The sequence below is a fragment of the Chaetodon trifascialis genome, chromosome 7, assembly GCF_039877785.1.
Source record: "Chaetodon trifascialis isolate fChaTrf1 chromosome 7, fChaTrf1.hap1, whole genome shotgun sequence".
NCBI lineage: Eukaryota > Metazoa > Chordata > Actinopteri > Chaetodontiformes > Chaetodontidae > Chaetodon > Chaetodon trifascialis.
In genome coordinates this window covers 940,013-963,259 of record NC_092062.1, presented here as the reverse complement: position 1 = coordinate 963,259, position 23,247 = coordinate 940,013, and the positions used below count along the sequence as shown (strand labels likewise).

Here is a 23,247-nt window from a genome sequence, read left to right as displayed (position 1 = left end):
CTGATCATGGCAGAGCGTGTTTATAATTCAATTCAATTCAATTCAATTCAATTTTATTTGTATAGCGCCAAATCACAACAGAAGTTGTCTCAGGACACTTTCCATATAGAGCTGGTACAGACCAAGCTCTTTTATCTACAAAGAAACCAACAAATTCTAGCACAAAGTTCCCCCTGTGAGTGTGTAAAACAGCTCTGTTATCTTAAAACATGTTTTAAGATAACAGAGCTGCTTATCTTAAAACATGACAAAAAGACAAACGTCACAATGAAAACTAATTATTAACCTGACAAAATTACCAATGGGAAAAGTTTCATATCATATAGTATCATATTCATGAGAAATTTTTATTATTTATTTTCATTACCTTTATTTAACCAGGAAGTCCCATTGAGATTCAAAATCTCTTTTACAATAGAGACCTGGCCAAGGTGGCAGCTAGTCAGAACATATTACAATGCAGCAAATACGACATATTAAACAAACAAACAAAACAAACATACAATATTCCACAATAAAACAACAAGAATGACTATTAATTCATTACTGAATCCATTCCTCTGACTCTTATGTGCCACCTAACCCTAACTGTAACCAGTCCAGACACTAGAAACGCCCAAGAGCAGCTTTTTTCTTGAAGTTCCTTTGGGGTTTTATTGAAAATCTAAGAATATCCACAGAGACAGCTCCCCCACCCAGAGTCTCAACGACCCCCAGTTCTCTCTGTGGTAGAATTTGTTAATGCAATGTCCCCTGACAATTTTTTGAGGGTCATGATGACCTGATTCCTTTGCAATATCAGGATGTGTGGAGATAATGTTTTGCTAATCGTTTTGCCAGCTAGGTGGATTGGACAATACTTGCCTATACAATAGAAGCCTGATCTAAGTTTTAAATACTGGGAGTGCATTTTATACAACACATTGTTAGAACTTGTATGACTCTTAATCAACCATAACAGGTGTGCCTCATGTATTCCATATATATTGATGATTTAATGTCTTATGTATCACAGTTCATCAGTTTTGAAAGATTTCCGCCTTTGGTATTTCAAATTATTCATCTAATTGTACTACTCTAGTATCATTATATCTATATATCTAGTATTTTTCCATTATTCTTGTCAGTGAAAGTTATTTAGCATCAATCAAGTCATGTTAACTATACATGTTTTATGCATCAAGACCCACTTATGCAATAGGCCTCAGGTTTCTCTGCACATTTGTCAATGCAACAATGTACTAGTTATTTTGCGGTCCATAAGGACGGTCGCCATAGGAGAGTTTTAGTGTTCCGAAGATAGCCAACAGGTTTTTTCGCTCCTATATGCTATGAATTTAGTAGTCTGGGTAGATTAATCAGTATCATTAATAGTATTATGATTTTGCAGTGCATGATTAACTCATGTTATCATGCATTGCGTAACTCATAGTTTGAAATATCTAGTTTCATTTTAGCAATATGGTTTCATCATTATGTCATACATTATGCAACAAAGCTTGATTTGCTGTATTCACCTGTGCACTAATTAATTTTCTTTTGTGTGATAGTTTACACACTCACAGGGGGAACTTTGTGCTAGAATTTGTTAATGCCAGATTCCCTGACAATTTTTTTTGGAAGACCTTGCAATAACAGGATATTTAAGAGTACTTGTCCTACCAAATGTTCTGGTCATGGGAAAATAACAGGAAATATGGCCTGAGGTGAACTACTATGAGCCATTGTAAATGATTTCGGCTGGGTATCATCCCAATTAAGTAGGTGTCAGTCACCTCAACACAGAAGCCCATGAAGGTGTATGCATGTCTACAAAAGTATATAAACGAATGTAAGACAAGTCTTACTGGATCTTAGTGCTGCATTTGACACCATTGACCATGGCATCCTATTGCAGACACTGGAACATTTCATTGGCATTAAGGGAACTGCGCTAAGCTGGTTTAAATCCTACTTGTCAGATCGCTCTCAGTTTGTACGCGTTAATGACGACTCCTCTGTGCTCACTAAAGTCACCTTATATATGCTTCCTTTAGGTAAGATTATCAGGAAGCACTCAATAAATTTTCATTGCTATGCAGATGATACCCAGCTATATTTATCAATGAAACCGGAAGAAACCAGTCACTTAACTAGACTACAAGCATGTCTTCATGACATAAAGACCTGGATGACCTGCAATTTTCTGATGCTAAACTCGGACAAAACTGAAGTTATAGTAGTAGGCCCTAAACATCTTAGAAAGTCACTTTCTGATGACATAGCAGTTAGCACGTGTTCTGACAAAAACCAGGAAGCGAGATCATATTTCTCCAATACTCGCCACTTTGCACTGGCTCCCTGTAAAGTTTAGAATAGAGTTTAAAATTCTCCTCCTTACTTACAAAGCCAGAAATGGCCAGGCACCTTCTTATCTTAAAGAGCTCATAGTACCTTATTACCCCACTCGAGCACTGCGTTCTCAGAATGCAGGTCTACTTATGGTTCCTAAAGTCTCAAAAAGCAGAACAAGAGTCAGAGCATTTAGCTATCAAGCCCCTCTCCTGTGGAACCATCTTCCAGTCTTTGTCCGGGAGGCAGACACTGTCTCTACATTTAAGTGTAGTGCCCTGCTAATTTTTGTTACATATTGTTTCTTTAAATATGTAACTTCAGTTTCATTTATACTGGTAATTCTGGTAAATGCCTCAGTCACTGGTTATTTGGGTTAATTTTTGGCATAAATAAGAGGAATGTGTGATTTTGGAAAAGTGTTGAAATATCCCACGGTTTGGGTAGACCTTGAACTTTTCAGGCCTGTTTCTGTTGTACATTGGTTAGTCAGATGGCACCATGTTGTTATAGCCAATCAGTGCCAAGTCGGGATAATTTTGGTAACCTACCGGATTCTTGGAAGGGCGGGACTTAACACAGAATGCGCTGCAGATGTAAGTGCAGAGAAACGAGATAGAAACAGGACGAAGAGAGAGATGTCCAGAGCTGTTTGTAAGTTTCTTAAACTGTGTGAAATTGCTATATTTAGTCATAAAAGAGAGCTGGTTGTTCACATGAGCTCCAACCGCGCACCAACGGTTATGGTACCAAAAGACTGAGTAGCAAATTCCGGGTATTATTTAAATATGATTTAATTCATTTATTATTTTATTTGGGGTTTTAAAATAAATATTGTTATATTTTTGCATTAAATTCTTGTGTGTGACAGTCTTTTATGTTTCAAAGTGATGTAATTCATAGGATGGTTATGTGATTTATGGTTAAAAATATAAGATATGTGTTGTTAAAATTTGATGCGTGGAGTTTAAGCTCACACCACAGTATAGCTATTCAGTAAGCTAACTGGGCCTCTTAGCACTTTAGTGGAGGTCATTTTCCTTTAACTGTTACAGTACTGAAGATCCCAAATTGATTTTGTTTTTTTTTCGAGCTCTCACCAATTCATCTCCCATGCAAAAGGGCATTAAAGGTGTGTGTCATATAATCCTTTACTAAACAAAATAGAATTGAGTGAGGGGGCTACATAAGAGTAGACTTAAAATTTTCCTTTTTGATAAAGCTTATAGTTAGGGCTGGCTGAGGCTTGTCCTGGACCAGCCCCTAGTTATGCTGCTATAGGATTAGACTGTCGGGGGACCTCCAAAGATACGCCGAGCTCCTCTGTTTTTCTCTCCCTCTCCATCTGCACGCTTCCATGTCCTACCACGGGGTGTTACTAACTTAGCTCCTTACCCGGAGTCTCTGTGCTTTGTTGTCTCACAGGTTCCCATGGACAGTGGCTGAATCTGGATTGTGGATTGCAGCTGCGTCTCCTGCCTTGGCCCTGCCTGACATCCACTGCAACTGCTACTGCTGTTATTACATCCACTGTCACTGTTACTGTGACTGCATGTCTGTCTATCTATCTATCTATCTATCTATCTATCTATCTATCTATCTATCTATCTATCTATCTATCTATCTGACTGCATTTCTCTCTGTCTCTCTCTGTCTGTCTCACTCTCTCTCTCTTGCTCTCCCTCTCTCACCCAACCGGTCGAGGCAGATGGCCGCCCACCTAGAGCCTGATTCTGCCTGAGGTTTCTGCCTGTTAAAAGAAAGTTTTTCCTCGCCACTGTTGCCAAGTGCTTGCTCATGAGGAAACTGTTGGGTCTCTATAGATAAAAGAGCTCGGCCTGTACCAGCTCTGTATGGCAAGTGTCCTGAGACAACTTTTGTTGTGATTTAGCGCTATACAAATAAAATTGAATTGAATTGAATTGAATATATAAGATCACCTGATACATTCATACACCCCCCTTTGACTTGGCTTTTTATTTTTTTCTCCCCCTTCTCCCCCTCCTTCTTGTTTGAATACAGGAACCACTGGGAGCTTTAACCAAATATCCAAGAAAATCCGAAGAAATTGCTCCCCCACCCATAGTCTCAAACCCCACTGCAGCAGCAGACACTGGTCCATTATCAAACTCCATCCTTCCATGACCTGGATTTCTACCTTCATCCTTTCATCCCTCACCCTTCTTGCCCTACTCCTTCATCCCTCCTTCATCAATCTTTTCATCCTTCACCCCTCATGCCTCCTTCCCTTCATCCCTTGATCCTCATCCCTCACACCTCATCCCTCCATCCGTTCATCCCTTCTTCCCCTCATTGCTTCATCCCTCCTTCCCTTCAACCCTCGACCTTCACCCCTCATTTCCTTCATCACTGGACCCACAATGTAATGTATCTGTCAGGGTGGGACAGTCTTTCTTAGCTGTAAGTTTTATCCACTTGATCCTATATTTGCATCAGCCGTGGACAAGCCAGATGGGAGGCAGAAACTGCCTACTAAAAGCAAACTTATGTGTGTCTGTGAGACCCTGTAAGTGCGTACCCGCCATTAAGGGTGCTTGTTCTTGTCTGGATGCCATTGGACCGACACTAGAAGAGTACAACGGGACAACAGCCCCACAGAGCTCCCCCCCCGCTGTTCTTGTAACATGAGTAGAACACTCCCATTCCCGAACAATTTCAGGACCTGTAAAGGTATTTCGACTTTGGCATGGCCAATGAAGCCGAGTGGTATATATGTTGTGTCCAATTTGGCCACTAGATGGCACTGTGCTCTTTCGGGTATCCCCTGGTTGCTAAGGCAATTATGCATGGGAAAGTAGGAAGTGGAGTCTTCCCGTTCTGTGTTGCCCAAATGCTGTCCTGTCAGCGTGTTCTTGAAAGATGTTTTCGACCGTGTGTGTTGAGTGCCTCGCCGAGACTGTGCTGGTCACGAGAGGGCTGTAGGGTCAGTACATTCTGAAAGTCATTTTGTGGGGTGTGTGAGGTTGATGGCTGCTGCCATACACACACCTACATTGACACAGAGTTGTGAGTTGCTGATGCAGTTGTTCATATACTAAATTTATGCATAGTGAAGACAATTAAAGTCAATCTACGTCAGTCATTTTAGGATTGTTTACACATTTCATATAGGCAAAGCAGAGACTGGTGAAATCTTTTGAATGCTTGAACCACACTTGTGGAGTTATTTTGTATCCGAAGGTGTGAACCCGTTGGTTCAGAGTCTGTTAAAATTTAAACAATTCAAACACTCCAAATACATTTAACGCTGCTCTTTTATTATGAGAGTAGTCGAGAATAAAAATCCCTGTATATAGTATTGTGTCCGGTGTCGTTCTCACACTGTCACCAGGCTACACCAATTTTAAGGGTAGTCATTTATGGTGTTTTAAATTTAGGATGTATAAAACAGCTGTACCCTGGTACATGTTGGTATTTTAGCTTACCTTTAACCTGTTACTGCACCACTACCATCCAGCAGGAGTCAGTTTATCTCACCCCAAATGAGAAGCTATAGAAAAGTAGGTCTGGAAATATTTGGACAGTGACATAATCCTCTGAATTTTGGCCCTGTATGCTACTACAATGGATCTGATATGAAATAATCAAGATGAAATTGAAGTGCAGACTTTTAGCTTTAATGTGAGGGTCTTTATTTAAAAATTGGAGGAAGGCTTTAGGAATTGCAAACATTTTAATACATAATCCCCTCATTTCAAGGGACCTAATGTAATTGGACAATTGAGTCAAAAGCTGTTTTAAGAGCAGGTGTGGGCTATTCCTTTGTTATTTCATCATCAATTAAGTAGGTAAAAGGTCTGGAGTTGATTTCAGGTGTGGCATTTTCATTTGGAAGCTGATTGTGTGAATCAATAACATGCAGTCAAAGGAGCACTCAATGCAAGTGGAACAGGCCATCCTTAGGCTGCAGAAAAAGAAAAGATCCATTGGAGAGATAGCAGAAACATGGGGTCAATGGAAGTGAAACAGGCCATCCTTAGGCTGTGAAAAAAGAAAAGATCCATCAGAGTGATAGCAGAAACATGTGGTCAAAGTGGCCAAATCAACATGTTGGTACATTCTGGGGACAAAAGGAACACACTGGTGAGCTCAATAATTCAAAAAGACTCAGACGTCCACAGAAAACAACAGTGGTTGATGATCGCAGGATCCTTTCCATGGTAAAGAAGAACCCCTTTACAACATCCAGTGAAGTGAAGAAGACTTTCAAGGAAGCTGGCGTATCATTATTCGAGTCTACGAGAAAGAGAAGATTTCAGAGCAAATACAGAGGGTTCACCACAAGGTGCAAACAATTCATAAGCCTCAAGAATACAATGGTCAGATTCGAGTTTGCCATAACACATCTAAAAAAGCCAGTCCAGTTCTGGAACAGCATTCTTTGAACAGACAAACTAAGATCAACCTGTACCAGAATGATGGGAGGAGAAAAGTATGGAGAAGGCTTGGAACAGCTCATGATTCGGAGCACACCACATCATTTGTAAAACATGGTGGTGCATGAGCATGCATGGCTTCCAATGGCACTGGGTCACTAGTGTTTATTGATGATATGACCGAACTTGGAAGCAGCTGCTTCTATAGTCTATAGTCTATAGGAACATTCTGTCTGCTCACATTCAGCCTGATTCAGCCAAAGCATTGGCAAAAGAGGCTTGAACAATGTAACAGTGACAAACAAACATCCTCTGTCCCTAATCAACTCTGCCTTTAAGACTCTAGAGGAAGCCACCATCTTTTCCAAACTGCACCTGCATAATACCCACAACTTGCTGCACATCCAAGGGGGGGATGAGTGGAAGTGGACTACATTCAACACACCATTAGGACTGAATATCTAGTCATGCCATTTGGTCTCACTAATGCACCAACTGTTTTCCAGGCACCAGTTAATGACTTCCTGCAGGACTTTCTCAACTGTTTTGTTTGTTTGTTTGTTTTTGTTGAATTTGACAGTATCTTGATTTCTTCTCTCTCTCCGAGCACATATCCCATATTGGCCAGGTGCTGCAAAGACTAACAAATTTTTCGTCAGGGTGAAAAAATGCAAAGCCTTTTGTCAGGCTCTAGGAGCCATGGTCAGTCTCAAGTCAGAGTTCCATTCTCTGGCTAATGGTCAGTCAGAGAGAGACAATCAGGAGTCCAAGGTCGCCTCCACTGTGCGACCTCTGCTAATCCCTCTCTCTGGAGTTCATAGCTTTGCTGGACTGAATATAGCCATAATACCATCACCACTGTGGTGCCTGGGCTTTCCCCATTTGGGTACTAACTTCCTTGGTTTCCAGGCCAGGAGTGGGAGGTTGCAGTTTTCCTTTTTGCAACATCAGCTTCGCCGCTGCCACCAAGCCTGGAGGAACACCAGTCACGCGCCGAAATACTGGACGCTCGGAATAGAGACACGCTAGTCTGTCCTAGCGAAATTATCTAAAACTGATACACTTCATCAAGCTGCAAAGGATTCTCGGTTTGGATAACATTGCACGAGCAGCAATCATCCGAGAGGCCTGTTGTTTTTGTAATCTCAGCATTTCAGAGAAAATCCAGTGTTTGCTGCTAGCATCTGCTAGCATTATCATAGTCAGTGAGCCGTGATGCCCGCACTGGATGCTGCCACCTCACCTGGACAGGTGGAAGAACTGTTACGCAAGGCATACAAAAAGATTGCTGACCTTCTTGAGGACAAAAAAACGGATGTTGAACACGCTGCAGAGGAAGGATTGCCTGCTGACCACCATCGGGTCTCATTTCCCGATGCTGACCAACTGGCTAGAGACATCACGGATCAGTGCCCACACCACTGAACACCACCTTTGCACTCGGGCACACAGTTCTCTGGGAACCGTCCTCCTGTCAACGACCCTCCTGCTCAACTCCAAACAAGGGGACCCCCTGGTCATAGTCTGCGACAACTTCTGCCAGTATGGATTGCCCCAAAGGTGGTGTTTTCCCCAATCCTCAGTGCCTTGTCATGTCTCACTACTGTGTGTGAGCGTGTGTGTGTGTGTGTGTGTGTGTGTGTGTGTGTGTGTGTGTGTGTGTGTGTGTGTGTAGTCGTGGGGGTGCATATGTACAGTTGTGGTCAAAAGTTTACATACACTTGTAAAGAACATTATATCATGGCTGTCTTGAGTTTCCAGTTATTTCTACAACTCAGATTTTTCTCTGATAGAGTGATTGGAACAGATACTTCTTTGTCACAAAAAACATTCATGAAGTTTGGTTCTTTTATGACTTTATTATGGGTTAACAGAAAAAGTGACCAAATCTGCTGGGTTAAAAATATACATACAGCAACATGAATTAGCAATTTTGGTGACTTAGAAAGTTGTGTCAACAAAATGAGCTTCATAGCATGGCCTCTTAACTTCTTGTGAGTGATTATGAGTGACTATAGCTGGTGACTTCTCTGAGGCCATTTAAATAGGGCTCATTGGATACAAACGCCCACAAACGCTACAATGGGAAAGTCAAAGGAGCTCAGCACGGATCTGAAAAAGCGAATCATTGACTTGAACAAGTCAGGAAAGTCACTTGGAGCCATTTCAAAGCAGCTGCAGGTCCCAAGAGCAACAGTGCAAACAGTTGTTTGTAAGTATAAAGTGCATGGCACTGTTTTGTCACTGCCACGATCAGGAAGAAAATGCAAGCTATCACCTGCTGCTGAGAGAAAATTGGTCAGGAGGGTGAAGAGTCAACCGAGAACCACCAAAAAGCAGATCTGCCAAGAATTAGAAGCTGCTGGGACACAGGTGTCAGTGTCCACAGTCAAGCGTGTTTTGCATCGCCATGGACTGAGAGGCTGCCGTGCAAGAAGGAAGCCCTTGCTCCAAAAGCGGCACCTTAAGGCTCGACTGAAGTTTGCTGCTGATCACATGGACAAAGGTAAGTTCTGTGGTCAGAAGAAACAAAAATCGAGCTGTTTGGCCACAATGCCCAGCAATATGTTTGGAGGAGAAAAGGTGAGGCCTTTAACCCCAAGAATACCATGCCTTCCGTCAAGCACGGTGGTGGTAGTATTATGCTGTGGGGCTGTTTTGTTGCCAATGGAACTGGTGCTTTACAGAGAGTGAATGGGATAATGAAGAAGGAGGATTACCTTCAAATTCTTCAAGATAACCTAAAATCATCAGCCCGAAGGTTGGGTCTTGGGCGCAGTTGGGTGTTCCAACAGGACAATGACCCCAAACACACATCAAAAGTGGTAATGGAATGGCTAAATCAGGCTAGAATTAAGGTTTTAGAATGGCCTTCCCAAAGTCCTGACTTGAACCCCATTGAGAACATGTGGACAATGCTGAAGAAACAAGTCCATGTCAGAAAGCCAACAAATTTAACTGAACTGCACCAATTCTGTCAAGAGGAGTGGTCAAAGATTCAACCAGAAGCTTGCCAGAAGCTTGTGGATGGCTACCAAAAGCACCTAATTGAAGTGAAAATGGCCAAGGGATATGTAACCAAATATTAGCATTGCTGTATGTATATTTTTGACCCAGCAGATTTGGTCACTTTTTCTGTTAACCCATAATAAAGTCATAAAAGAACCAAACTTCATGAATGTTTTTTGTGACAAAGAAGTATCTGTTCCAATCACTCTATCAGAGAAAAATCTGAGTTGTAGAAATAACTGGAAACTCAAGAGAGCCATGACATTATGTTCTTTACAAGTGTATGTTAACTTTTGACCACAACTGTACATACGGAGGGTGGGAGGGATGGGTTTTCTCTGTTATATTTATTATGTTTTTAACTGTTGTAAAGCACTTTGTGTTGCATTTTATCGTGTAAGAAAAGTGCTATGTAAATAAAGTTTGATTTTATTTGATTTGAATCCATCATCAACCCATCCACAGTTACATTAAAGATACCTTGGCTCGTGAGAGTCCATCTGCCTTTTCACGTGTCACAAATCAAACCAGTTCTATCCAGCTCTCTGCTCTCTCAGTATTTGGTAAAGATGTGTAAGACCATCATTTACAGTCCTTTATAAATGCTGTGCACATGGAAATACATGATTTGAATACAGATTTACAATTTACGATTAGTCATTTGGCAGATGCGTTTATCCACAGTGACATACATATGAATTCACACACTGATGGCACAGCATCTTGTCAAAGAATACTTCGGTATGTGGACTGTAGGCCAGGGATTGAACCACCAACCCCCTGAGTGGTGGATGACCGCTCTACCCCCTGGAGCTACAGCCTCCCCCAAGATGCGCTCTTTTTTTTTGTGTGTGTGTTATTTGTCTTTTCCCCTGTCTGTCTGAGACTGGGGGTGCCTATTACACTCTCTGTTGGCTTCCGCCTAATCGCTTGCATTTCAGGTTCATCAGACCAGCTTTCTGAACAATACATGCTACATAATCAAACATAATGTTATGTTGCGGATGGGTTCATCCTTCACCGACGTCCTTCGGAGGGGTACCGCCTTCACCAATAGCTGCCAGAGAGGCTTCGCCTTCGCTGCCATCCTCCAGATGGGTTCTTCCTTCGCCGACGGCCTTCGGAGGGGTACTGCCTTCACCGATGGCCACCAAAAAGGCTTCGCCTTCGCCTTCGCCGGCATCCTCCAGATGGGTTCCTCCTTCGCCAACGCCCTTCGGAGGGGTACCACCTTCACCATTGCGGTAAAAATTTTGTATGAATGTAACCAGGTGGTAAAAACTAATTGTAAATTAATATCATAAGTCACCACCTAGGCCTACAAAGCATTTCCCCATTCTTTGTTTTGTTTCTTTTGAGTGAAATCTTGTTGTAAATCTGTGTTGATGTTTATTTCAAGTGAGCTGCTAGTTCCACCTGTTGTTAAGGACTCCGGCCACTAGGTGGCAGCACTATGAAAGACTGGTTATAGCGCCAAGATTTCACCAGGTGCATCTTGGTCTATTGTTTTGTTGTTTTTGGACTGAGCTGGAGATGCATGGAGGATGGTAGTGAGACTGTTCCCACAAGAAGTAGGTAAATATACATGTAACTTGTTGAAATATGCTGTGTAGATACTTTCACCAGACAGTATTTTAACAAGATGAAGCATTTTTTAAACTGTTGACGTCAAAGAGGCTGGGAAGGAGATCGGTGGTGAAGTTAAGTGTAGAGGATGATTGGATGGACAATGAGTGGGAAGAGAGATATGAGTAGTCATAAGAGAGACAGAAAAATGATGCATGCAAAAAGAATGACAAGGGAAGGCTGGTGTTGACTCACCTGAAAGACGTTAAAGGCCCCCTGCTGGCCCCCATACGGTCTGTCTACTGGGCAAACAGGTTGGTAGATGATGGAGTCAACATGGGACTGCATTACATTCTGCAACACCTTAACCACACAGGGACATATGCAAGGATCTTCTTTGTGGACTTCAGCTCAGCATTCAACAACTGCACAACAAGAAATCCTCCACTTGAAACTCACCCAGCTCATTGAGCCAGCCTACATATGTCAGTGGATCACAAACTTCCTGCAAGACAGGAGGCAGCAGATGAGGTAGGGGAAAATCACATCCAAGACCCAGACTATCAGCACTGGAGGCCCTCAGGGATGCATGCTTCTGATTCTGAAAATAAAAAGACAGGGTTCAGAGTTTCACAGATGGATCAAAGGATCTGCAAAGTGTGGTGGTGGCAGTGCCAGGTGGCATTTAAAAAGAGAATATCACATTATTTGAACGTGTATATTGTTGAATTGTGTGCCATGTTGATAGCATTATAATGGAATGAAATGAAATGAACAGGTTAATAACAGTAATGTAGAAATATGTAGTGATTCTGTGTCAGCTCTTACAATTATCAAGTCAGGTGCAGTCAGAAGTCATCAGGATCTTCTGTATGAAATCTTGAGTCCTAACTCAAAAATATTACATTCATGTTGGTCCCAGCACATCCAGGTGTGACAGGAGGCTGTCAGAAAAGGAATGGTTGAAGTCAGTGTTAAATTATTAGAATTGGAGGGGAATGGCATACTGTGGGAGAAGGTCAATCAACAGCAGAGAAAGATAGATACAGAGAATACAGAAAAACTGTCCATTTTTCCAATTCTCATTGCTCCTTACTAGAGTCACCACCTTGCAACCAGACATTGTCCTTGTGTCTGAGTCCAGCAAGCAAGTAGTGCTGCTGGAGCTGACCATCCCATGGGAAGACCGCCTGGAGGAGGCCTTTGAGAGGAGAGCAAGGTGTCTCCCAGTGGAGGTTGGATGCAGGGGCTTTGTAGCCTGTTCCCTGACTAGAGTCTTAAGCAGTTTGGGCATCATGGCCAAGAGAAGGAGGAGAGCCATCCGCAGTACCACCGATGCAGCAGAGAGGGCCTCAAGATGGCTGTGGCTCAAGAGACAAGAGCCATGGAGTCATGGTAGTTAGACAGCCACCTGGACTCAAGCTGGGGCCTGATCATCCCGGGCTGGGTCACCTGGAAGAGGGCATATGATGTTGAAAGACCCGAAATGTCTTATGACACCAGGCACATGACTGATAATATGTCCAGAGGCATCAGTAGATGTATGTACCCAGATTGAAGAATGAAGAGGTCTGTATGTATTAAGCCAGGGTTTTTTAAAAACCAACAAAATCACAAGGTCTATTTGCTTTTTGTTTCCAAATGAAAAATTTGAAATTCTAATTCAAAACACAGTCAAAATTTCCTTTTTCATTTCAGGAGGCTGAAGTGTAAAACAAAGAGCAAAATAAAAGCAAAGAGGACAGAATGTCGATTCTATGAAAGTATAACCTTATACAAGCAGAGTATCTATCTATCTATCTATCTATCTATCTATCTATCTATCTATCTATCTATCTATCTATCTATCTATCTATCTATCTATCTATCTATCTATCTATCTATCTATCTATCTATCTATCTATCAGCAAGATCAAACAGGAGACCATTTGATCCAGCCATTTGGGGTATTTATAAACACTAAAAACCAATTACTTTTCTTCAGCAAAAAATAAAATAAAATAGTAGTTTAACATGTTCTTCTGAGTGGTATGGTTTTCGGTGTAGTTATTTCCTGTTTTCTGTTGAAAGGATTTTTCTCATGTAATATTTATTTCCTGTGTTTTCCCTTGATTGTAGATCTGTTTCACCTGTCCCTCATTACTTTTCCCTCCCCATTGTATTGAAGTCTGTGTTTTCTCTGAGTCTGTGCTACTTTGTCCTTGTATCTTGTATGTCAAGATTTCCAGCCTTTTTGAGCGTTTTCCAGTGGTAGGAAACATTCTGGTGAAATTTGGAGAGAACAGTCCTTAGGTTGGAGTGGTTGAAGTCTCCAGCAACAATAAAGGCTCCATCAGGGTATGCAGTTTGTTGTTTGTGGATAGCAGCATACAGTTCTTTCAATGCTAGTTTAGCATTAGCATCCGGGGGATATAAGATGCAGTTATCACAGTGGATGTGAACTCTCTAGGCAGATAAAAAGGCCTGCACTTGATCATCAGATATTCCAGATTAGCAGAACAGTGGTTCCCTGTGATAACAGAGTCTGTACACCAAATTTGTTCACATAGATACACAGTCCTCTGCCCCTGGCTGAGGGTTGCTTCGGGTCAACGTAGCTGAGTCAGTCAACCTCGCTGTCCTGGCGATCTCTTGGGGGAGCTCAAGTTTGTCGAATACACTGCTTGTGCATTGAAATCTTAAATCCAAAAGTTGCTGTCTGGTGTAGGAAGTGTAAAGTGCAAAGCTGTAATGAGCGAACAGGCTTGAAACCAGTAAGAAATTATTAACTATATTGTGAATTCTTGTGAGACGCTGAGCCTCACATTGTGCATGCACCGCCATTTTAGCATCAATGCATCTGTTTATGATGGTTTACAACTTTTCTGGCCGATTTGTCCACATGAACACAAGGCCTTTCTGGACAAGGCCCTCTTTATCTTCAGGGGCACCATACATCACAACATTACATTTTTGGAAAATTCAAACCCATCTGTAAAGAATTGGGGTAACAGCCACTCTACAGTTTCCTTTACAATTCAAAGAGAATACCACTTGTTTGTTTGTTTTTTCAAGAGTACTACAACTGAAATATTCCTATCAGTACAACATGCAGAGTTAGGGGGGGAAACTGCACACGCCATGCATATGTGAAATTCTTTCTCCACTTTTAACCCATCCTTGGTCAGTGGGGGTATTTTTATGGAGGATACCCCCCCGGTGAGCACGGCATTGACATTCTCTGCCTTTGAGTCCTTGACAAACCAACCACTGTCCCCAAGCTCATTTTTAAGGTCACTGTACATGTTCAAAACAACTTTTAATGCCCAGCAATAAATGATGATGGCTGTTTATCCACGACCTCCTTTACCAAACAGTCAAGGCACTTTAGATTGGTGGTTGCTGGTACTTGACATTTTGCTAATCTGATAATTGGGGCATGGCCACTTCTGTTCCTCTATTCATGTTGAGCTTCTCCATCACATGGTGCCACGACTCCAAATCAGCAGATACCATTAATGTAAGCACAGGTGTACCTCACAACATACCAATCATTTCGTTCGACAATCAATGGAGGGTCTGCAGGTCTTCCTTTAGTGCCTGAAAAGCCCTGTCGGCTTCTTCAGACCACACTAATTTGGTGGCATTGTTGGATTGTCCTGCATTGCATTCTCCTGTGTGCCTTGAATTCGCTGCTTCGACATCAAGAGTCAACAGTTAAATCTCTGATCTTCAACACTTAGTCTAAATACACTTTTTACTTAACTCAACCTGAATACGCTTCCTAACATCAGATGACTGAAACATAAAAATTTTGTAATCCTCAACAATACACTTTTCACTTCATCAGGACTCTGAGTCTGAATACACTAGTCCAGGGGTTCCCAAACATTTCCATGCCATGGCCCCCCAAACAGCATTAGCTTCTGGCCGGGGACCCCCTTTGCAAACCCACCGACAATGCTACAAAATATGTAAAGAAACATCAACTTTAGAATGATTTTCTTACTTTTATTCACTATTCAATAATTATTACATTTGTTTAGCATAAGAATATTAACGAACATGTTTTCATCCATCCATCATCTATACCGCCTATCCCTTTCGGGGTTGTGGGGAGCTGGAGCCTATCCCAGCTACAATGGGCGAGAGGCGGGGTACACCCTGAACCGGTCGCCAGCCGATTGCAGGGCCACATGCAAGGACAAACAAACATTCACACTCACACCTACGGACAATTTAGAGTCATCAATTAACCTAATGAAATGAGCATGTTTTTGGTCTGTGGGAGGAAGCCGGAGTACCCGGAGAGAACCCACGCATGCACGGGAAGAACATGCAAACTTCACACAGAAAGGCCCCGCCTGACCCGGGGATCGAACCGGCAACCTTCTTGCTGTGAGGCACGCGCACTACCTGCTGCGCCACCGTGCAGCCCGAACATGTTTTCAACACTGTATTATTTTCCCACTGAATAATGAACTTTTCAACAAACTGTTGACAGACAAAAAAAAAACAAAAGAAATCAAACCTCTTTCAGTTCTGTGTGTGTTCACTATTCAATAATTATTACATTTGTTTAGCATAAGAATATAATTAACTAACATGTTTTGCTTTTTTTCTTAACTTCCCTCCAATTTTCTGAGGCCCCCCTAGCACCCCCTGGCAGCCCCCAATTTGAAAACCACTGCACTAGTCCAACAACAGATGAATGAAAAACAAATTTCTAATCTTTTATCTCAACATCAGATAAGTAACACCAGGTCTCAGAATCCCTATTCTGATCACAATCCTTACATATCTAGTTCCTGCCAAGTTACAGTATAATATCTGTCTACCTACCAATATATCTCCCACATATACTATCAGTTCAAATACAGTTGTCATTAGTTTCAGAGTTTCTTGAGATTCTCCCTTAGCTGGTTGGAAGATTATATGCCCTGAAAATGTTCACGTCCAGTGTAATTGTCTTTAACGTAATGACTTTAACATAAAAATCCTAAAACAGACCCATCTTCCCAGTATACACCTCACCTGCCAAAGACAGTCTTAAACTGAGTTTGGAAATCCAAATAGGTGAGTATGCATAAACTAATACTGGAACTATGCCGCATTGTAACAGGAACCATCTACATTTATCAACGGTCCCGTCAAAAGGTTCTGGATTGCTCATATGAACCTCTTTGATGGGGGGGGTATGTCGGCTGATGTGGTTTGGGGTGGTTGCCGGTCCTGTGAGATGACTGCCAGGTGAGATAGGTGATGCGATTGTTCAGATACCTGGGTTGCCATTGTGCTGGCATACAGAGCCCGTAATAGTTGATGTGTAGTAGAAATGTTTTTGTAGTTTCTGGGAAGAAATTATAGTTTTACTTATGACAATAGCCAGTGTTGTGTAATCAGTATGAAACCCCTAAAGGTGAAGAGATGTTGTCTTATTCAGAGGAATATATTTCTAAACTCCAGAAAGACTTGCTTAACTTCCATTCGCTGGGCTCTGTATAATATATGGATAGCACTGCAATACAGAATGGCAATGTTTCAAAACAAGGTTGAGGTATTAATGGTATCAGAACTGAAATGCTCAAACACAGTAAAAGTAAACTTAAAGTGGCTGTACTGAAATGATTAAATTTGCTCTAAAAAAAAGGTGGCATATACCCTGCAACTTGGAATAAGGAACTGAGTACTCCCATTTTTAAAAATGAAAACAATCTAAATTCCAATAACTATAGGGGTGCCTGTGTAAATTCTAATTTGGTGAAACTTTAAGTATTTTAAATTCAAGAATACTGTCCTACATGATTGAAAGCAACATACTAAGTCCCAATCTGACTTTATATCCAAATATAGAACAATACACTACAACTCTCCATACTCTACTCCAATACAGGAAAGTGCTTGCCTTGTTGATTTCAGGAAAACTTTTCATTCCATTTAGCACAATGGTCTTTTCTATCAGTTACTTCAAAGTGGTACTGTTGCAGGTTCCATCAGGTCCACCAAGGCTGCAATAATTTCTCTAACACCTTTCAACATATGACCAATTATCAAAATTATTGAAAACTCTCCAGGGCCAGGACGTGAAGTGTCTTTTTTGTGCAGATGACTTATCATTGACTATCACAAATACAACAAGGAATGCAAGACCATTTGAACATACTCCATGATTCTTGTGAAAATTGGGCAATCATAATACATCTGGATAAAACTAAAATTATGATAGTTCCAAAAAAGTAATATCAGAAACTGAAAAATAAGACTGATAAGAGTCAGATTCAGATTCACACAACACAGAACACCACCTGTCAACCTATAAATAATTTTGATGGATCGTGTTCGAGATAAGATAAGATAAGATAAGATAAGATAAGATAAGATAAGATAAGATAAGATAAGATTTACAGCAGCAAAGTGAAAAGCAAGAATATAGGGCATCGGTAAAAAAAGACATTAAATATCAAACAAGCTATATAAACAATATAAACAAGGAATATAAAAATATAAACAACAGTTACTAATTGGATGATAAACAGGTACTAATTGGATGATATTAATTCAATTCAATTCAATTTTATTTGTATAGCGCCAAATCACAACAGAAGTTGTCTCAGGACACTTTCCATATAGAGCTGGTACAGACCAAGCTCTTTTATCTACAAAGAAACCAACAATTCCCCCATGAGCAAGCACTTGGCGACAGTGGCGAGGAAAAACTTCCTTTTAACAGGCAGAAACCTCGAGCAGAACCAGACTCTGGGTGGGCGGCCATCTGCCTCGACCGGTTGGGTGAGAGAGGAAGAGCAAGAGAGGGAGAGTGAGACAGACAGACAGACAGACAGACAGACAGACAGACAGACAGACAGACAGACAGACAGACAGACAGACAGACAGACAGACAGACAGAAAGAAAAGCAGTCAGAGAGAGAGAGAGAGAGAGAGAGAGAGAGAGAGAGACAGAGAGACAGACATGCAGTCACAGTAACAGTGACAGTGGATGTAATAACAGCAGTAGCAGTTGCAGTGGATGTCAGGCAGGGCCAAGGCAGGAGATGCAGCTGAAATCCACAATCCAGATTCAGCCACTGTCCATGGGAACCTGCAAGACGACAAAGCACAGAGACTCCGGGGAAGGAGCTAAGTTAGTAACACGCCGTGGTAGGACATGAGAGCGTGCGGATGGAGAGGGACAGAAGGACGGAGGAGCTCGGTGTATCTTTGGATGTCCCCCGACAGTCTAATCCTATAGCACCATAACTAGGGGCTGGTCCAGGACAAGCCTGAGCCAGCCCTAACTATAAGCTTTATCAAAAAGGAAAGTTTTAAGCCTACTCTTAAATGTAGAGACAGTGTCTGCCTCCCGGACAAAGACTGGAAGATGGTTCCACAGGAGAGGAGCTTGATAGCTAAATGCTCTGACTCCTGTTCTGCTTTTTGAGACTTTAGGAACCATAAGTAGACCTGCATTCTGGGAACGCAGCGTTCGAGTAGGGCAATAAGGTACTATAAGCTCTTTAAGATAAGAAGGTGCCTGGCCATTTATGGCTTTATAAGTAAGGAGGAGAATTTTAAACTCTATTCTAAACTTTACAGGGAGCCAGTGCAAAGTGGCGAGTATTGGAGAAATATGATCTCGCTTCCTGGTTTTTGTCAGAACACGTGCTGCAGCGTTCTGGAGCAACTGGAGAATATTCAGCAACGAATTTGGGCAGCCTGATAGTAAAGAATTGCAATAATCCAGCCTGGAAGTTATGAATGCATGGACTAGTTTTTCTGCATCATTTTGAGACAAAATATGCCTGATTTTTGCGATATTACGTAGGTGAAAAAAGGCAGTCCTTGAAATTTGTTTTACATGGGAGTGAAAGGACATGTCTTGGTCAAAGATAACTCCCAGATTCTTTACAGTGGTGCTGGAGGCCAGCGCAATGCCATCCATAACTGCTATGTCATCAGAAAGTGACTTTCTAAGATGTTAAGGGCCTACTACTATAACTTCAGTTTTGTCCGAGTTTTGCATCAGAAAATTGCAGGTCATCCAGGTCTTTATGTCATGAAGACATGCTTGTAGTCTAGTTAAGTGACTGGTTTCTTCTGGCTTCATTGATAAATATAGCTGGGTATCATCTGCATAGCAATGAAAATTTATTGAGTGCCTCCTGATAATCTTACCTAAAGGAAGCATATATAAAGTGAATAGAATTGGTCCAAGCACAGAACCCTGCGGAACTCCATAGCAGACTTTAGTGAGCACAGAGGAGTCGTCATTAACGTGTACAAACTGAGAGCAATCTGACAAGTAGGATTTAAACCAGCTTAGCGCAGTTCCCTTAATGCCAATGAAATGTTCCAGTGTCTGCAATAGGATGCCATGGTCAATGGTGTCAAATGCAGCACTAAGATCCAGTAAGAATAGTACAGAGACAAATCCTTTATCAGATGCAATTAGAAGGTCATTTGTAACTTTAACCAGTGCTGTCTCTGTGCTATGATGCACTCTAAATCCTGACTGGAAATCCTCGAATAAACTATTATTGTTTAGAAAGTCGCACAGCTGATTGGCAACTGCTTTCTCAAGAGTTTTTGAGAGAAAGGGAAGGTTGGATATCGGTCTATAGTTGGCTAAAACCCCTGGATCAAGAGTAGGCTTTTTCAGTAGCGGTTTTATCACAGCTACTTTAAAGGACTGTGGTACGTAGCCTGTTGATAAAGAGAGATTGATCATGTCTAAAACTGAAGAGTCAATTAGAGGTAATACTTCTTTAAACAGCTTAGTCGGGATAGGATCTAAAATACAGGTAGATGATTTTGATGATGAAATTATTGAAATTAGTTGGTGAAGGTCAACAGGAGTAAAACAGTCTAAAACTGCGACAGACTGAGTAACAGTTTCTACGATTTCTACAAAACAGTACCTGTTAATGGCAGGAGTCGATGAATTCTACTCTCTGACATCTGACATCTTTGTCATGTAAATGTGTAATATAAATTTTAGGTCTAATTTGCTGATTTTGACTTATATTTTGACTTGACTGCAGTAACCAAAGCTGTAATTTCTTCCCAGACACCCACATTTCAATTTCACTACTTAGTGGTTATGCACTGATTAAACATGTTTGTTAATTGCAATGTGATGGGTATACACATTGTCTGTGTCAATGTTTGGGAAGAAGTCAGTTTGATTTTAAGTCAAGATGCAGTGATCATCAAGGAAATCTAGAATTTTATTTAGATTACTACAGAATAACTTATCTAGAGAACTGCTGATAATGCCACAGTAGTCTGATTTGTCCCCACTTTTAAGGAATGAGGAAGATGAGCCCTTTGCACCAGAAGTCAGGAAAAAAAAAACCTGACTGTAATATGATATTGAGTAATTTCAGCACTCCAATCTTAATGTCTGGGGTACTGCATTTGAGTATTTCAGAATTGTAATGCCCTCTAGACCACAAGCTTCCTTTGGCTCACACACACACACACATACACACATACATACACACACACACACATACATACACACACACACACACACACACACACACACACACACACACACACACACACACACACACACACACACACACACACACACACACACACTTCTTTTGCACCAGGTTTGCTAAAAGCTGGAGCTATAGCGATGCTCATATTTCCCATCATACCATGCTGGACCGAGTAATTTGTTGAATCTTCTGTTTTATATTTAAAAATGCAAATGTTACTTTGTAACATTAGTGTTTGTACAATACTGTTTATAATGTGTGTGTTTAGAACATGGTGGTTTATGTTGGTAATTGTCATTCTTGTACTGGTTCATAGTTTTTACCATTGAGGTGGCTGTTATTTTTCTTGAACAAGCTCTATTTAACTGCATACACTCTCACACACAAAGCAGATTGATGTCTTTATTAAATGGGTGAGGACACAAAACAGACTTCGTAAATTAATTGTCAGACAAAAACTTCATACTGACATGTAATGTGTAAATAAAATACAATGCAGAAATGTTAAAAGATCAGCCTGGTGTTACTCTATATTTTTGTTATTGTCAACAAATCCCACAAAAAGACCAAGACCAAAAATGTGTTTGTGTCATTCAATACTTTCTGACTTGCTTGCCCTGTGTGTACTGTACAACTTTAACTACTGTTTACCTGGAAAGACACAAAAGGAAAATAATCATCACCACGATAACTTTCCAGAATAGTAAAACCCTTTCTCATCGTATTATAAACAGCTGTGCAGTGTTTTGAAAATAACTCAGCCCCTTGCATTTTTTTTTTAACACAGAGCTGTTTCCTGTATAAACGTCTTGTCATCAATATTTGTAATGTTCTGGACAACAATGGAGCGCCACGGCACAAAGGAATAAGCTTTTATCAGGCTTTGGATAAACAGATAATACATTCATTAATTGCTGATTTTCATGGGATTTGCTTCCAATAACAAAAATACAGAATACCATACCATACCTTAGCATTTAAGAATTGTTGACTGCCAGTTTTGAGATCTGTCAGAACTGGTGAAACCTTGATTAGTCTCTATACATGGACAAATCAGTGATCAACGATCAGTGATCACGGGCTAATGAATTTCTTTTGGGTAAATAGTGAATCAATAACGTCTCAGTTGGTGAGCATTATTGACTTAATGTTGGTTGGAGATGAGGGCTGTGTCAATTCAAAGCAAGGGGGCACCAGAGGGATGTCTGGGTAGATAGACAGTAGATAGTGTTTACCCAAAACTTCAGAAGTTTCAAGGGCGTGGTTTCTTACTCAGAGGGCAGGTCCCCTGTAGGGTCATGCTCATCAGAGCTCCTCACTGTGACAACATCCTGCAGGTCAACCAACAACATATCTGTTTGAATGTCCTCCACATCTGACTGCACCAAAGGCTCATCGTTCTCCTCACTGGCTGCTTCATCTACTTGCTCCCATTCTGCGTCTTGGTTGGACAGCTGGTTGTTTGTGGGAGGGGTTTGGTTCATTTGGCTTCTCAAAGATTCATAAGAGCAGGACTCGAGGTCTGGACCTGTTAGAGAAGACAACTGTTACTCTTACTCTCAGTGGACTAGTATTATCTGAAGACCAAATACAGTGGTGGAAAAAAGTTTTCGGACACCCTTAAAATTTTATACAATCTCAAATAATACCATGAAATATTTGTGGAAAAATCTTTTTTGCGTTTCAAAAGGTGTGGCTGCATTAGACAGACACAAACAAATACAAATGATATTTTTTTTGTTTATTGTTTACAAGAAAAACTAACAAACCTAAATTCTTGTTTCAAAATGTCAGTTCTCAACATTGTCTGTATCAAAGTCAACAAATAACACAGAATATGTTCAAAACTCAACAAAAAATAAATAAACCATTACATCATCAAATTAATATTTAGTAGTCTTGCCATTAGCACGCATTAGAGCTCTAATCCTGGCTGGCATATTCCCCACGAGCCATTCACACTGTTGATGGGTCCCATTCTTCTTGAATTACTGCTTTTAATTATTCTAAATTCTTTGGTTTACAGTTTGAAACAGACCTCTTGATAATCCACTGCAGATTTTCAATGGGGCTCATGTCCAGGGATTGAGCTGGCCACTCTACAACCTGGATACTGTGCTCCTGCAGCCAAGTTCTACTGGCCCTGGATGTGTGGCAAACATCCAGTTTTGACCTCGATGGAACAGTGCACATGCAGAAGGGAGCATGTGGGTTTCGAGAATGGCACAATACTTGGAAGAGTTCAATGTGCCATCACAGACAGTGAGATGACCACACCAACAGCACTCATGCATCCCCGAACCATGATACTGCCTCCACCATGCTTGACAGTAGGTACTATACATGCTGGAGATAATGCTTCGCCCGGCCTTCTGCGTATCCTCACATTAGCAGGAGGAAGCTAAAGCTGGAAACGGGACTCATCTGACCACAGAATCTTCTTCCAGTTTCTGGCTGTCCAC

The 23,247-nt window shown here is 41.2% G+C and overlaps 1 protein-coding gene across 1 annotated transcript in view; it reads right to left on the bottom strand.

Annotated features, from left to right (window-relative positions):
• Positions 1-21,507: 21,507 nt before the first annotated feature.
• Positions 21,508-23,247, bottom strand: part of dtnbp1a (dystrobrevin binding protein 1a) — a 58,411-nt gene continuing 56,671 nt past the window's right edge. The window contains exon 9 of the mRNA XM_070966160.1: positions 21,508-22,313. Within this exon, the coding sequence (XP_070822261.1) occupies positions 22,054-22,313 (260 nt within the window). The 3' untranslated portion in view covers positions 21,508-22,053. The remainder of the gene's footprint in view (positions 22,314-23,247) is intronic.